The following is an 18,414-nucleotide window of genomic DNA, read 5'->3' on the forward strand; positions in this document are numbered from 1 at the left end:
CTGAGGTCGATGCTTCTGGAATAGGTGCCAAGACTATGTTGATACAGTATGAAGGTCCAAATGTAGATGTATATGTGACATCACTTCATTTTGACTCAAAGGTCACTGAGTCCATTCAACTATTTTTAAACTTATGGAGTGTGTTAATATTTATTTAAATTATTATTCATCACAACATTAAATGAAGCTGCACCCTCAACAGAAATATAATTCCAGTCCAAAATGGTTGATTGTATTTGCAGACGTTGATCATGATCTTTGAAAAGTTTCCATGAAATCCTGGGTGGCTTTTTCACAAATTTTCTATCCAGACCCAGCTGTGATATTTGAGGAAAGGAGGGCAATACCAATTTCGGATACCTAATCAATACTCAAACCCTCTAAGAAGAAGGAATGTAAAAAAAAAAAAAAAAAAAAAAACAGTTTTTCAGGAAGATGTTCTCTATTTGATTGTTTTTTAAGGTACCTGCTGAAGACAAGTTAAGCTCTAAGAGAGTAGAATAAATCCTGCAGATTTTTCTGTGGACTATAGATAAATTATATCTGCTGCTTGAAGCTAAAATACTTTCAGAACATAATGTAGCAGCTGTGTTAATTTAAGATCAGCATCGGTTGCTATTTTTTATATGAAAGACATGGCTACTCATTATAACTGAACTTTATTGATCTCACTTTGGAGAAATATACCTCTGCATTTAACCCATTCCTTTGGGGATGCAATCGAGGTTTTTTTCAGGAACCCGGAGTGGTTGGATGATTATTAAGCATGGTAACCTACAATAAAGAAATATACACCTTTCATACCTTACCATACCAACTTTATTTATGAAGCACTTTATATACTGGACAGGACCAAAGTGCTGTACACAATCATAAAATACAATGCAATACAATACATACAATACTTCATCCTATTAAATGTTCGCTATACAAAACACAAAAATATTATAAATGAAATATACAGTTTATAATGGGTCAAGACTTGATATTGTCACAACATCTGGTAAAAGATCAGCGAAAGAAAGTATTTGACTACAGTGTCCTGTCATACTCTTACACCGTTAAATATTCTGTTTCACAGCAGAATAAAAGTGTTTTTTAGTAGTACTTTTTTACTTGATTTTTGTGCTGTCACAAAAATATCCACCATCTACTCTTTAGCAGAACGTGGGCTTCATTTATTTATAGTCAAAAACCTTTGGCTTACTTTTACTTGACTTCCTCCCTCAGATAAATTATGTCTCAGTTCCTCCTTTTTGGGATAATGTGAAGAAATTGCTCTAAACAGTCACTCTTCGTTTAGAATGGGGCATTAAAATACCTTTCACATAGAGTTAATCACACTAAATAGTACCTCTTTATTATATTTAGAAGTATTATCAGTTATTTCATAATTCCTCAGCTATTAATAACACCCCACATAATATGTGGGTTAAGGTGGGCTGATTATTTTCCATGACTTTATGACTTTATATGAAATTTGATCATCAACGTTTCTCAAACATTTTTTGGAATAGCTTACACATGATTGAAATGTGCAGAATTTATGTCCAAATGTCATAGCAGTAATCTGATAGCCCTGCTAAACTGTGGAGATACTCTGTCTGTGCCGATGAAAGGTTTCTCACCTTTATATCCTGAATTCTCAAAAATGGCTGACTCAGAAGGTCAGTTTGAGAAATTATATTTGAATTCAGTTAATAAATAGGAAAACATTTGTAGGAACTCATAAACTGTAAAGCACATAGTGCCTGTGGGGATCAGATGGCCCCAGAGGACCTATGAAGAGCCCACAAAATCACACAGCCCAACAGCAAAGTGCAACCAAAACCTTATTCATCCCTCATTTTTTATTACACTTTTTTATATAAATTTGAATATTACAATAACTAAACCTGTTATAAAAATATGTTTATTATACATGAAGTTTAAGTGAGATCTGACTTGTAGTTCAAAGGTTAGTACTAGTAGCTCTCTATATGACTCAGTACACATCAAGTAATGCTCACTTTCAATATGATCGCTGATCTCTGGTATGGAGCATTGAACCTGCATGTCAACATGGTCACATTGGATCTCACAGCATTTAACTATAATTTTTTACAATAAATATCTGTATTTTCACATTACAAGATCTGATTACATTATTTGCAATATAGTACTGTAATTGAATGTTCTACTGTGATATTGATGTTCGCACTATAGATTATTGTAAACATTACTTTTCACAAACTTCCCAACATTTTAAATGTAAATCTTTATTGTTCCAAAATGGGGAAATTTACTCTTTTTTAAATCCATCCCTTTGGGGAGCAGTGGGCTGCCACTGTTGGCACTTGGGGAGCAGTCTGTGGTTAAGGTTCTTGTTCAGGGACCTAGAGTGGCAACTCCGAACCTCTGGGACCAAAGTGCAATGCTCTAACAACTAGGCCCCCCTCCACCTACTCCACCTACTCCGGTAAAATACTGTAATCACACCGTCCTTTGTAATAACACAATACATTACAGTACCATTTGACACACCCATTTTGCTAGTTTGTACAGAATGCTGTTATCTATAATGGAGCTCAGGTACCAATCCTATATCTATTTGATTAAACTAAATTCTATTTACTGAATAGCTCTATGTGCTGCCTTCTGCTATTTAATAGAGACGAAGAAGAACTGATCACCCGGGTTTAAGGATTTAACAGGGTTTAACCTGAGCCAGACTTTACCACCATGATAGCCAAATTACAGTTATGGAGGTGGAATATAATTGTTTTTACAACATAGTGGTATCTGTACTCTGTGTTGGCACATCGGAACATCTCTTTCATTACTAATTTCTTTCTTTGGTGATTGATTTACTTACAAGGAAACTGAGTGTAGAGGATGTAGCTTGCAAAAATCAAAGATGAATTTATGTAAAACTGAGAGCTGTTCTTTTTGTATTTTGCCCACCTGTGAGGACACCGGAACGTCAATTGATCGACTTTGAATGAAAGATGTGAACGTGCAAAGTAAATAATTGTGTTGATTTTCAGCTCTGTCAATATATTTGTTGTTTTATTTCTTTTACTTTGTGTAATAAAATTGTCAGTGGTCTTGGTGTTTGTGTTCAATGTTCCTAAAGCAAATTCACAGCATGTTTTGATTAAATGTGAGATCAATACAATATTTTTACAATATTTAAGTAATTCGCTACTGAGTTTTTTTATTTTTACAGTAAAAATGTAAAAATCCTGTGATTTATATGTTGTAACATACTGTGATTCCAAAGCAAAATACAGCTATTTCATAATAATCACTGTAAAATTGCAACATGTGGCTTTTATTTTGGTGGAACCTACTGTGAATATATGTTACACATATTTTCAGTAAAATACTGTGATACCTTCCCTGTTGTTTACTGTGAAAATACTGTGAAAGTAATACAATCATTATCCAGTATTTTACTGTGAAATCATAGTGAAAACTTTAACAGTGCAGGTGATTAATAAGTTTAAAAAAAGAAAGAAACCATGCAATATAGACATCACCACAATAAGCTATTGTTGCAAATACATTATACACAGTTTATTATATATGAACCGTTCAGAAAAATTACACTTAATAAATTACTACATAGGCAGGATTGGGGTTTAGGGGGAGTGGCGGCCTAGTGGTTAGGGCATTGGGCTTTGAATCCTGAGGTTGTGAGTTCAATCCCCCACTCCCACAGACTGCCACTCTGGGTCCCTGAGCAAGACCCCTAACCCCACACTGCTCCCCGGGCGCCTCACAATGGCAGCCCACTGCTCCCCAAGGGGATGGGTTAAATGCAGAGAATTAATTTCGTTGCTCTGTACTTGTGACAGTGGAATGACTAAAAGTTGAATTCTATTCTATTCTAGATTCAAATCAAAATCAAAAGCTGTTTGAGTTTCAGCAGCATATAAAGTAAGATAAGAAACATTAATCATATGCAGATGTACCCCTATCTCTTTAAATGTTTTCATTTCAAAATCTTCAAATGACAGCATAACATGCACAGAAACAAGTCTGAATATGCCCATCCACAGTGTGAATGTTCATTGCAACAAGTTCAGTTGTGGCTTGAACCTCCTATCCAGATACATTCCAGCGGAGAAAATCTGCAGAAACAAGACTGTTGAACAGAGAATGTAGGAAAAATGGGATGAAAGCAGGACAGAGACGAGCCCAGGAGGAAACGGAAATAATATTTAAAAAGAAGAAAAGGAGAACATGGTGTTCCAACACTACTTGCTGATGCTGCTATTGGTCAGCGACCATGAACTGATTACAGGTAGAGTTCAGCAGAAATCTAGGGATTAGTTGGATTTTTTTTACATCTTAAATAAGTAAAGTTTTCTCTTGTGTTCTTCTTCTTCTGTGTTTGTTGTTTTTGAAGATGTAGGAAAACATGACTGTCTTGCAGCAGCTCTTGCTGACTGGCCTCTTCTGGCCCTGAACTTGTTGCAACGTGTGCTCTCTGGAATTCATTAAAAAAAAAAGAAAATCCTGCATGGATGACCTGATGACAATACAGATATGATTATTTATCGGATGGGCCGTGATTCTAGACCTGCATGAACTTCTTTAGAGATTTGTTGTAAGATTCAGCCAACAATATGGTCAGGAAAGCCTGAACTACTCTGAGGGTTGTTGTTTTTTTTTAAGCAGCTTACAGAATCTCAAACCTCAGTGAATACAGGATTAAGACTGACTAATTTTTTTTCATGTTAGAACTTTTTTAGCAGTGGTTACAGCGTTCAGCCAGATGCTTCTATGATGGAGGTCAATGAAAAGATATTTCATCAGTTCTGAAGGTTTTTATTTAGAAGAATACACCAACTTTATTCAAAAGATTTAAGTGTTTTTCAATTCCCTGCAGGAATGAATATTAGCCTCTAGGCCAAATCCTGATGAATTTTAGTTTAGTTTAGTATTTTTTTGGTTTATTAGTTTATTTTGGTAGCAAACAAAGACAACAAACAAACAAAAAAAAATGTCACCACAGGAAAACACATGAATTTGAAAACTCAACAGGAGTAGGTTGAAGTTGACAGAACTTATGAAAAACCCACTCCTGACTTATCATACATGAAGCTGCAGTTAGATTTTCACCTTACAAAAGCTATTTACAGTTTAACTCTTTATAGATACCAGGTACAAGCGGTGCATAGCATCTGTTTGTACGCCTGTATGATCGTACAAATTATGCATTTGAAAAGTTAAAAAGAAAACAAAAACATTTACTAAGCACTTTCATAGTCCTTTGATGGGTCCATAATACCACTATTATATTATTTAAGATCGTACGAATGGAAGAGGAGAAAAAAAAATACATATTCACCAACCATTTCATCAGTAATTTTGATAGGTATATTATACCACCTATTTAATCGTTTATGATCGTCCAAATTACAAAAAGAAAGTAGAAATACAAAGCATTTACTGCATATACCAGGCATTCCCTGAGTTTTTAGGTTCATAATGCCACCTATTTTATTATTTAATCATTGAACAGATGATAAGCGTAGAAAAAGAGATGAAATGATGACCTGCTGTGTCCATGCATTATCAGTGATTGGAGTTTAAGTTTGTAAAGTTCACCATTTGATTAGATATAATGACTAAACTTTTATATTAAATTCCATCTTTTTGCTTGCTTTAGCATTTCAGTCTCTCACTAATGTGTGTTTTGATAAGAGGTCATTTATTTAAAAAAAAATTTGATTTTAGGTCAGAATCTAAACTTTTCTGTTCCATTTTCTTGGCCTGTTCTGCAATATTGTCAAACAGGCCATTTTGTTATCCTCTTAAGCAGACAAAATCCTGCCATTTTCTACCCTTTCTTGGCTCATCAGAAGCTTTAGTTGCAACTGAGTAATGGAATAAAACTTGCTGGTGTTTTTGCTGCAGAGCAGATGCAAAATGTTAAAGTAAATTTACTGTTTAGCAACTAGATGTTACAGTAGAGCCATCAGACAATCTATGTAGATTTAAACTTTATTGAGTTCTACAGTATAAGAGACTAAAAACAAAACAGAAGAGGCTTTTCTTCTATGCTTTGATTTCTGACTAATATTCTGCAGTAATGAATGTAGTTAAAATATATTTTTCATATTGGATTCGTTGGATTACCCGTTAAGGTCATATAGAGGAATGTTTGTATACAAAGTCTTAACAATATTAGAAACTTCTTATTCAGGATTGTGGTTAAAATTTTCTCTTGCTTTCTTGTTTTCTATTAACAGAATTACTCAACACTTTATTATAGCATAATGCATTAAACTGATTATATTAGGTTTGTGCATCAAAGGTAGTGAGAGTCGATTGAAGCGCTGAATATATTATTTGTTTTCAAATTCTCCGTAAGCTCTCTAAAATATAATTTTACATCCAAACAGTCCTTAGCTATTGCACACATTAACATTGCTATGAAGATTACATTTTGCAGACCGGCATAATACTTTTGATCTCCATCTGAATTGAGCTTTTTTTTCTTTTTTTTATAGGTAAATTCTCTTTTTTTTTTTTAGTTCTGTTTCATTATTTCTATTAGTGCTCTTAGTGCTGAGCTGATCTGTTTGTCTCACTTAAAGCTTTGTTTCTCAATACAAAACTAAATATTTATGAATATTGTATGTAGATAAGAAAAGAGACCAATAAAGGTAAACATCAAGAAAAACTGCAGGGAATAAATCCAGTGGCACGGGAAGGGGGGTGCTGCGGGGGCTGCAGCCTCCCTCGTCATAGCATCAGCCCCCCATGGTGGGGGGCTGTGGAGTAACATAATATTGTACTTAAAAACATGAAATTATTTATGTATTTATTTTTTAAAAGACTATGTTTGATATGGGATTAAAATGATGGGCTGTGTATAAGATATAAACTAATGATTCATTATTTTAATATTTCATAAAAAACTAGGCTACTCCCCCAGAAGCTTCCGCCACCTCACATTCGTTTAGGCATGGCTAGCAATAGGCAGCAGAAACGTATTTCTGACTATTTCGAGGTAAGAAATGGTTTTAATTCCCCTATACTGCTGCATTTAGCGTTATTTATGTGCCTATTCATCTTAGTCCTGTGGCTGAAGAAGTATACGCTAGAATAAGGCTGCATATCACTAAATTTTATGTCTGTATTAAGCCATTTAGTGATAAAATATGAAATTAGTTAATTTTTTTGTTTTGTGTGTGTTCTTTGTTTCAGATATGAAATCATTCCCCATATCCATAGTCGAATGGACTTTCAAGATGTTCAATGCATAGTTTAGGCTATATTTAGGCCATGTTTTATTCAAGTGTTCCTGATGCTGTTGATTGGGAGCTGTTGTTTGTTTTGAATGATTAAAAGAGAAGAAATAAAGTTTAAAATGTTCATGCTTTGTTCCGATGCATTTTAAATGGCAGTTTTTGGTGACAAATGTAGGCCTACAATATTATGTTAAAAACGTCAGCCACAGCCCTCAACATGACGTCATGTGTTTTCCAACCCAGCCATCAGCCCCCCTCGCTTGAAACAGTTTCCAGCGCGCCTGAATAAATCATGGTTTATATTTGCTGTGCATTATTTCAACTAACATTTCTTTTCTTTTTTTCTTGCAGGTGGTGGAATTAGCATCAGTCCTTTTATAAAGCGTTATGAGGTCTTATCATATGACAGAGGGGATCTCCACAGGAAGCACTTAAGGGCCAGGAGGGACACACAACCTCTTGAATATACACTGGATTTGAATTTTACTGCTTTTCATCGGTAGCTTCTCATTTCATCTTATTTTTTGCATTATTTACATCTCAGATAGTGGAGGGAGAACTATTGGTTTTATCATAAAAGAGCACAATCATTGAAAAGACATAACAAAACCATTTCAATGACTAAGATTATCATTTAAAACTGAAACTGAGACATGGAAATCAGTTGCTTTAAAAAAAAATTATTTTTATTTTTTTATAAAAAAAAAAAAATTATATTTAAAAAGGTTTAAAGTTGCAACACAGTCCAGATATGAGGTGCAAGGAAAACAGCAGAGAGATCTTCAATGAAGTTTTTGAATTTGTATGATTGTAATGGCTAAAATGATGAGTAACATGGGAGGTAAGCAGAATTTTAAAGTCTTAAAAACCTTAAAGTTAACAGTCTACATGTATTAACATTAACTTATGCTACTGGTTAGTTATCTGTCAGTTGATGATAGATTGGCAGACTTAACATTACCTTACAAGGCTTTGACCACATCTGCAAACTGTGTTTTGTTGCGATCAGAGATTTCCGTCTGCTATTGAGGCAGGATCCTGGTGGGTTTTCAGAAGAGTTCACGGTGGTCAGTGAAAATGGCCCAGCATCGCCGGACCTGTCCCACTTATACTCAGGAACAGTAGAAGGTTAGTAGCCTCCAGACCGTTTAATGGAACAACTAACCCAAAATAAGGACAATTCAGATGAATAAATAAAACATTAAGTTGGATTTTTATTTCCAGCAGAAGCGGCACAAAAGGAAAGTAAAAATTAAAAAGAAGAAAAAGTTAGGGTAAATATTTAATCTACAGATTTCAGATGAAATATATAGATAAAGATGTTTACATTGATGGACTAACATAAACATGCATAATATTTAACAAGATTATTCTCCAATACTTGTTTGGTCAAATAGCACTCCTTCAATCAATATATCTGTGTTACTCCTCACCATCTCTCTGATGCTATGTTGTTTCTTCCCTTGATTTTCTCTGCAGGAGAGGATGGATCGTCCTGCTACGGCTCTGTATTACAGGGACAGTTTGAGGGAACCATCCATACCACCAATGGCACTTACCACATAGAGCCTCTTCACAGATACACCAACAGCATAGCAGATCATCACTCCATCATTTACCAGGAAGAGGATCTGGGTAAGGCTGATCTTATTCAAGTGGAAAAGCTTTATAGATGCTTAGAGGCTCTGCAGCAGGTCTGATCTATGTGCAACAGGGGAGATAATGTATCCAAACTGCTGTCAAAACTCTTTGCAGGTGATGTGAAAAAATCAGAATAGAAATGATTAAATATAATTTATGATCAGCTGCATTCTTGCTGGTCTCATCTGAAGAGAAATAAACAGACCAACATCCCCCCAACCCCCTTGCCGATACACACATGCATAGAAAGAGTATTCATAATCCTTATACTTTTACTCACCTTTTTTCACATTACACACAGATTTCATCATTATTTTCATAGTATTACTTGACAAAATGTGTAAAGCAATTTGAGTATTTGTGTTGTATGCCAACTGTTCCTGCATTAGGAAGAGCTTCCAGCCTGATCAGGGCTATTGAGGGCCAATGTACTTGGTAGTAGAAGACTTACAGCGTGCCAGCAGTGCTTCCTGAGGGCTCCAAGTGGGTTTTGAGGTTTTCTCCACATGGACACTAGCCAAAGAAAACATCAACTGTAGATGGTGTGATTTTTGTAGGAGGAGGGGATGAGGTTTGAGGAAAATAGTTGTAAAGCGGTTTAGAGGATCAAGAGGTAAAAAACATTTAAATGTGATTAGTTAGATAGATAGAAATGTATTTATCTCACTATGGCGAAATTTGCTCGTGATAAAAAGTAGAGTGGTATGTAATGGTTCTGAGAGTTTTCAAGGTTTTAAAGATTATCTAAAACAGATTCTAACTTGTAGTGCTTTTCATGATTTATCCAGATGAAAGCGATTAGGAATAATCAAAATCTGGGAGTGCATCTGCTTTAGCGTGTGTGTGATTCTTTGGCTGCTCATGCGTGTTTGCATTAGTATAACCTGAGCTCCAAGAAAGCATTTACTGGAAAAGCAGTGAAGGCTGTGCCAGAACTCCCCTCAACTCCCACGTTTGTCCCTCAATCTGCTCTCCATCCACCCTACTTCCCACTCCAACCAGAACGTCTTCATGCTGAGGTATAGTAAAAACCTCGCTTTGGTTCGCCAGAGACATCCTGTTCCCTTAGCTGGAGGCAGTCTGCAGGAAACTGGAAAAGATGGACCATGTGATACTACAGTAAACAATCGATGCTTCCATAGAGAATGTAAGATTAGGTCTCAAGATGGTGACATAATGTGTGTATTTTGACTTCCTGCAGTTGTCCTCTGGAGGACTCAGTTTTGATTGAGGAACTTCAGTTTTCCCGAGGGAGGCTGGATGTCATGCAGTCTGTTAAATCTGGAGCAAAGGCCAATGCAAAAATGGACTGATACCTGGATGGATTAAACTCAAACCAAAAAAGACTCTTTAAAATATTCAAAATAATTGTAAAGAGTATTCATAGTTGAGATAAAACAAACAAGTAATGCAGAAAACATGTTACTAGTAAAGTATCCTGGAGCATTTTCTGTTTTCATACAGATCCAACGTGTCTATTGCATAACATACTTTCTTGATCCCTCTCCAACTCATTTAGTTTCGATATGATTCCTTTAGGAGACTCCATTTTGACCAAAAGGCGACGCGTTGATGCTTATTATTGTAAACAGTTATCTAAGCTACTTGCTACTAGATCAGATTGATTTTGCTGGATACATTTTAAGCCTGCTATGATTCTCCAGATTCATTTTAAAGAGCAAAGGCAGCAAAACCTACAGATTTAAAAAATTCTGATAAATCAAATACGGTAATTTGTATTATTCTTTTATTGCAAAATGAAGAGAGGAATGTACCTTGTTTTGATTTAATAGAAAACATTAATTAAGCTTTATCATCAGGATGACATTCTTGCAGATGGAAATGTGAAAGCTGAATGTTGGAAATATGGGATTTCTGTTCAATCAGAAGAGCTTAGAAGATACAGGGTATACAAGAAATGTTGCTTTTTAATACAGAGATCCAAATTGGGCCTGAATGTCTAATTAAATCGGCCTTTTATTGGTGTGTTTGAGCCTGTTCCCTTTTTGTCAAGAATTATACAAAAAATAAAGGTTTAAACAGGGCCTAACATTTTTGACAGCTATTCGCTTCTGTATTATTTTTAATAAAGAATTATTCACCCATCCATTTCCCATCATGCTTATCTCAAGCAGGGTTGCGAGGGGTGCTGGTGCCTGTCTATGGGCGAGCTGTCTATGGGCGAGAGGCAGGGCAACACAAAGACAAACAGGACAAACTACCATTCACGCACTCCTAAGGAGAATTTAGAGAAACCTGTAATCAACCTAATAGTCATGTTTTTGGACTGTGGGAGGAAGACGGAGTACCCGGAGAGAACCCATGCATGCTCAGGGAGAACATGCAAACTCCAAGCAGAAAGACCCCAGGCGGGGAATCGAACCCAGAAGCTTATTGCTGCAAGGCAGCAGTGCTACCCACTGCATCACTGAGCAGCCCCCATTTTGCTATTCAGATAAATAAAATAAAGCAAGGGAATTTGGTACCTCTTTTCTTTGTAGAATTATTTTAATTCAAAAACTTTGGAGAATTTGAAACATAACTGGCCTGTTTAAGCTCCTGCATCAGCATCTTAATCAGGTTTAATTTTAGTTATTCAGCTTAACTTTCACTAGGCTTCTCAGAATCCTTTTTTATTTCTATGTAATTGCCCTTTATGAGCTATGCCTGAAAACACAATCTGATGGTCAGATATTATCTTTCAGGGTTTTAGAAATTATGTTTCCAGTTATGGGATATGTGTTGGTACTGAGATTGCAAAGCGGTCCTAAACCATTACCCTATCAACACTGTGTTTAACCACTAGTAATATGTTTTTTTTTTGTTATTTCATATTCAAATGCTAGGTTACCTTTATTTAGAGTTATTAACATGCAAATATTTTGTTTGACTTTTTCTGTCGTCTTCAGACGTTATCAATGAAGTTTCTGCAGCTGCCCATAGACAACTGAAATGTCTCCCAAATAAAAGTGTCATGATCAGCTGAGACAAAGATGAAGCTATTTGTTTATATTCACCAGTTTTACGTCTTTCCTCCTATAACAGAAAATCCACATGTTTGCATCGATTTCTCGTCAAAAAGAAAAGCTCAAATTGAAAAAGACTATCCCTTAAATAAAAAATAAGCCAACTAAAGCACATTTTTTATCCAACCCAACATTAACCTTTTGGTTGTTCAGTTTAACAGCTGTGTAAATACTCTTTCACCTTCCTTTCACTTTAATTAATAACATTTGCTGCTTGCTATGCTTGGGAAAGGGTTCAGCCACTTGTTACCCTCTGTGTGTTTTGCAACAACAAAAAGCTGATCAGTGTTTTGGGTTTGTTCCCAACCATGTTTGCACCCAGCCATGGAACGATTGTGTGTGCATCAACCTGATATTGATCAATGTGTAAGGCCTCTTCCTATAAAAAAAATAAACCTCTGCGCTATGAGGCGGTCAACCTCTGTAATACATGTCAACATTAAACTGTAGTTTCATTTGGAATTATCAGAAAATAAGACTGAGAAAGAAACAAAGACACTTATTTTTATGCAGTATGCAAGTACTTAAACTCACAGCTATGAGATATGGGTGGATTAAATGATGAGCCATAAATTCTGTTATATCGTTATTCTGGGGGGATTAAAGAGACAAAGAGTTTTTTTTTTTTGTTGTTTTTTTTTTACACTGGCTACAGATCATCATTAAACACTGCATTACAGAGTTGATTCTTAAAAGTTTGGTGAAGCAAAGCTGATTTGAGACTGGGTTTGGCATCTGCTTTCTGCACCATGCTGCTCAGCAGGAACAGTTTTCAACAGCTGCTGGAAACATGACTCCTGCGGCTCAAATGTGACTAATTCCTCATGTGGGAGAAATCATCTTTCTTTTACAATTAAGAGAAAAAACTCTATTCCTTAAATAATCTCGGATTGACGCTGCGGTAACACCATTCAGGTTTAGAGGAGGTTTTCTGCCGATGTTGAAATGTCTGATTTCTTTGAAATGCAGAGAAATATTGAATTCCTGTTGCACAGAAAAAAGGGGGATATGCTGACAAAGGCAGGGTATGAAAATAGACATGAAGAAAGGTCTGGAAGCAATTCTGGGTAGACACCCAGCATTTAGGGCCTCCACTTCCAGCCCCTTCCCCCACTCAGGCCATACATAGATCTTACTGTGGGGTCTGTGATTGGCTGAGGCACTTCAGGAGGATGGTGTGATTCAATCATGTGCTGCTTTGTCTGTGGCTGAATGTAAAAGGTCAGAAAGACAGATTCACAAACTCTTTGAATAGTTTCTTGTATTTCATGGTTACATTTTAAAATACATTTACTGCTTCATAACTCCTCTGCATCATACCGAAAGATAACGCTTAGCTCCTCTGATTTATTATTGTATGGACACATTTCAAAATGTTGCACTTAACTGAAAAAAATGCCTCTCAAACCTTGTACATTACCCTGATAAAATATGTTGCAAAATCATTTGACCTCTTGCTTTTTTGTGAAACCCTTCTTCATGACTGCAGTCTCCTCATGCTTGCATCAGTTCGAAATGAAACAGAAGTCTCTAAGGTATTACAAATCACAGACAACAGCCTGTTCGTGAAATTTACCCAAAAGCATCTTCACAGATTGATCCACCAGAACTTCTGCTCCATGGTCTGCTACAGTACACTGATTTCATAATGCTCGATTTCAGTTTCTGAGAATGTGAGGAGGAGGATATCTGCTTGCAAAGGATGTCATGTTTAGCATGTTTATAGAGTCAAATCTATACATTTATAAGTCACATTATGAGGAACAACATGTTTGTCTTTATAACAGCCTTGATTTTCACAAGTAAAGCAGATTTATTGGTTGCTCATACATGGTGAAAGTCTAATAATCCCACATGTGCTCCATTGGGTGGTCAAATTATTCAACATTTAAACACCAAAACATTTTAAGACTCGACTTTGTTCCAACATAATTTTAAAATCACCCTTCTTCATATTTTTTAGTTGTTACAACACAGACACTCCACTCTACTCTCTCATACCTGCAGAGATGGGAATTAACGAAGTACAAATACTTCGTTACTGTACTCAAGTAGATTTTTCTGATATTTTTACTTTACTTTACTACTTATTTTTGTGGCAACTTTTTACTTCTACTCCTTACATTTTAAAAATTGGCTCGTTACTTTAGTTTTGAATAATTTCAATGGAGTTACCGTTATTATTGTTCATGTCATCAATACCAAATTCAATCTAATTGGATGGGAATCTACGTTGCATTTGACGCACCACTACGAGATGAGTCGACAGATTCGGCAGTATTCATTCGCGGCAAATCATTGCAGCTTGGTGGCGGTGGCGTTAGCATAGTAGTATGGAAGACGAGATGATTGAAAATGAACACAACGGAGATCTAGTCCTATTGGCAGACATCCATTTAAAATTTAGGCAACAGCATGAAAAAAGTGGTTTCTACTTTTACTTTTATACTTTAAGTAAATTTACAAGCCTGAACTTTGTTACTTTTACTTGAGTAAAGAAGTTTAATCAGTACTTCCACTTTTACCAGAGTATTTTTTAACACAAGTATCTGTACTTTTACTCAAGTACGGAAAGTGACTACTTTTGCCATCTCTGCATACCTGGTAGTTGAAATAAAAACATTAAGCTGATGTAGAAAGTTTAAAACTCCAGTAACACCACAAGTTTCCACAAAATACCCTCTTGCTCATTTAACTCACCTTTCCAATTCTGCCCGATTTCTCATTACCTCATCCACCTGCTCCTGCTTCTATTCAAGGTGCCTGTATCCAGTAATCAGGGCCAGATTATTCTTGTTCTCTCTAGCCAGTGGTAAGAGTGTTTTTAGATGATTTGATGTTTCTGATTTTCTTATCCTGACCTGTTCTGCCTCTCAACCCCTGAGCCTACCCGTTCCCATCAGAATGGTTTGCCTGAACTGTCTTTGGACTCCTGGATCTCTGAGCCTGTCTGTTCCTGTTCTGGTCTTTTTGCCTCTGTTTGACTCTTGCAAGTTCTGCTGGGCTTCAACATCTGGCACACTCTGGCCAGCGCCCGCTGCATCTTGTTGGAAGCCCACCGGCTGGATCCTTCCCCGTTATCTGGGCATGGACTGAACTTGTAAACCAGGGTAGTGACTCACATGGATAATCATCCTCCATCAGAGTATCATGGTCATTAACCTGTGTGTCTCTCCTCGAGAGGTTCCAGCCTCACATTCCCTAGCCGCTGCTACTTAGATCCGCTAGTTTTAAACAAACGCTTTTTTATTAATCCCACTGTCTGTCTTGCCTGAATGCTGGGTCCTCTGCTCTGAGTCATGACACCCTTTATTATAATTTTTACAATAATCTTTGCAGACAAGGCAGAATAAATCTACAGCAACTGGCCAAGCGTCTCAATGAACAACACTGATGTTAATGAGTAATTTGAAAATGTCAGCAATACCCCAGTTTCAACATCAACAAAGTATTAACTATCCAGATTGCTAATAATTAAACATATATATTTAACTATAAAGGTCTAAACAAGGCTGCAGTAACAAGAGTCTGCTTTAGGACCCGATTTAACAATCATTTACACTGAAAAAACAAACTCCCCTACCCTTTCTGAGGAAGTTTTGGAACTTATTAATCAAAATGTTTAATAGCATTTCATGTAAAAACTGTAAAGTAATCTAATCATAATGTTATAAAGCTTATGTAAAAGCCTTAATCATCTAATTAAAAAATATATATTTTGTCTGAAAAACTTGCTCCTTATCCCAGACGTAAGGAGAATGCAGGACGCTTTTCATATGTGGAACAGAGTATTTCCTGCAGCTCCTTCAGCCCTGTTTGGCAGCTTTAGTGACCAGTTTCCAACTGTTTTTTGGGGCAATTATGGAGAACACTCTGGCAAATCTGCAAATGTTAAGGAAATCCTTTTTGCTGAACCTGACCCACTAAAATGAACAGTAGGCAATAGTACATTCAGACAGGTTTGTATCAATTAAATGTGCAGGAAATTAGAGTTAGAAAAAATTAACATTGAAAAATCTGGCATTTTAGCAGAGGTGTTTGTTCCCTCTTGCCTTTGTGTACATTGCTGTGTCTTTTATTAGATAAACAATGTGCAATTTAAACTGGATGGGGAGAGAAAATTAAGAACTGACACAAATCAGAAACATTTTCAATATATTTCTTCTTTTTTTTTTAAATAGAGCTTATAACACTGATGCTCAGAGCCGTATTATATACCATTCTGCTTTTTCTTTTTTACTGTTCCTTTGTTTATCTCCATAAAGAGAGTTTTAGCAGAACCGCGTTTCTCTTTGATGAGTTATTCATGTTTTCTCCGTGAGCATTAACTTTTAAGAATGTTCTGGCTGATTTGTGACAACAATAGGAAAACAGATGAGAGGAAATATTTCCACATGTGTGCAGCTTTAAACATCTGTATTTTTTCTCTCTCCAGTTCTTCCACACATGATGTCGCGCACTGATGGATTCTGCGGTTCCAATCATCTTAATGCCCTCACTGAAAAATTCAGCCAGGTACAAAAAGAAGCTGCCTGACTTTCTCTCTCTCTTATTTTCTCATCACTGATAAGATTTCCTCTTATAAAACTTCTAATACTATTTATAACCAAAAAAAAAGCACAACTCATTGATGAATAAGTGAGGTCATTCACTTGTGGGTCTGATTCATCATTTTCACCTGATTTATGAACACATATCATTGGTCACATTCATTACCCCTAATGATTCATAAAAGTAAAATGTGTGCAATGGCTGCAGCAGGATGTTGTGATACAGTCATAATAACGTGTAAGATACAAAGCAGCGATCTGGCTCCTAGCAGAGAAGCTTGGCTGTGTTGCAAGACGATGAAAGGAACTTTAAAAAAAAAACATCTGCCATATGTATTTGGCTAATATCCCCCCTGGGTTCACTTTTAATCATTAACCTTTGACCAACATGAGGGAGGCCCAGCATCTATTGTGAAGAGTGGATGCTGGACATTGCTGTAGATCCATTTATAACAACATGCCTGCTGATGGAGATCATTTCCACTGTTTGGTTATGAAATATCCGGAGCAGATGTTTTTTTGTTTGTTTGTTTGTTTTCTTTTCTTGATGAATGAACAAGACATTTTCCTGCCAATACTGATCTGCAAGTGGGCAACATATTTTGATTCATTTTTACCGCCAAAAAAAAATTATATCAATTGATTGAATCTGAACTGAAACTAATGGTATATCATTTAAAAAAAAATCAATGTCTCCAAGTAACTCCAAGCAGAAATTTGTGGTTCTTAGTGTTATTTGTTTTACTCCCACAGGAGGCACCAGTGAGCCGTACGAGGAGAACAGTTGATGAGTCGAAGACTAGCTGTCTGCTCCACCTTCACGCTGACTACCTCTACTACAAGAAGTTCAAGTCTGTTGAAGCTGTTGTTGCTCAGGTTAAACATTTAGATTCACATGTTTTATATGTTTCTTTCAGGTTGTAGAAGGACTCAACCAAAAAGGACTTCTTATATTCTTGTAGTTTTAAGTAGAGATTAGAGAAGAAAATGACTTGTTTATGTATTTCTGTCAGTAGAAATACTGCAGTACTCAGGCTCCAATGAAAGGAATCACTTCTTCAATTATTTATTTTATATTCTTATTATTGGTCCGACAAAGATCCTTTATAGCAACATATTTAGCCTTACTGTCTTATTTTAAATTTAATGTCTATAGTGTCTGTTTGCAGTCAAATAGATCAACTTCATGAGAAAAAATAGAAGTTTTTATGTTTATGATATGGCTCTCTGCCCTTGTTGGAAAACACTGGGGGCGCCACAAGAAAAAACTAAAAGTTATTCATCCGTTGGTGCCCAAACTTGCCTCTTATTTTGGTTTTCACTCAACAGTACAAGTACAATTAAAAAGTTAACGGTATCTGGGGCCATTTAAGTTTGTCTCTGAGCTTCTGTCTTCTTTCATCACTGAAAGTCTTAAAATCTGATCAGATCTAAGAATTTGATTCTACACTTTTCAGAAAATATATATAAAAAAACAACAATGTGATATTAATTTTTTTTCCGAATTATGCAATATAGACATTTTCAGTGCTTTCTTGGCACCGATAGCACTTTCGATTAAGACACACTTGAAATCACTACATACAAAATAGGATGATCAAACCCGGAGCTCTTATTTATCTTATTCCTCCAAGTCTTATTTTCAAAAGACTAGAAGTTAAAAATAATGTTACATGTTTTAGAGAGTCTTGTTAGCATCCTTAAGGAATTTTAGGTCAAGTGTTCAATTCATCTCTAATATGATAGACCGTACAGTATAACATTGGTGAAATTATCACCTTTGCACTTGTTACTGGAACTGAACAACAGTATCACTTAATATTTTAGTTTATGACAGTAATTTCACAGATTTAAGTGACCTTTTCTCTCTGAATAATGTTGTGATTTTGTCCTTGAAATGCTTAGAAATAATCCCAATAAAGAGTCTTACTATTTTTCAGATTTATTAAT

The 18,414-nt window shown here is 35.9% G+C and overlaps 1 protein-coding gene across 1 annotated transcript in view; it reads left to right on the forward strand.

The window, feature by feature from the left end:
- The first annotated feature begins 4,093 nt into the window (after positions 1-4,093).
- The window catches only part of LOC107097307 (disintegrin and metalloproteinase domain-containing protein 10-like), a 40,272-nt gene continuing 25,951 nt past the window's right edge, over positions 4,094-18,414 (forward strand). The window contains exons 1-6 of the mRNA XM_015394406.1: positions 4,094-4,288; positions 7,599-7,746; positions 8,257-8,375; positions 8,727-8,882; positions 16,350-16,429; positions 17,218-17,340. Coding sequence (XP_015249892.1) covers positions 4,228-4,288; positions 7,599-7,746; positions 8,257-8,375; positions 8,727-8,882; positions 16,350-16,429; positions 17,218-17,340 — 687 coding nt within the window. The 5' untranslated portion in view covers positions 4,094-4,227. The remainder of the gene's footprint in view (positions 4,289-7,598; positions 7,747-8,256; positions 8,376-8,726; positions 8,883-16,349; positions 16,430-17,217; positions 17,341-18,414) is intronic.

Source organism: Cyprinodon variegatus, unplaced genomic scaffold, assembly GCF_000732505.1.
Source record: "Cyprinodon variegatus isolate N-32 unplaced genomic scaffold, C_variegatus-1.0 Scaffold684, whole genome shotgun sequence".
Lineage (NCBI taxonomy): Eukaryota > Metazoa > Chordata > Actinopteri > Cyprinodontiformes > Cyprinodontidae > Cyprinodon > Cyprinodon variegatus.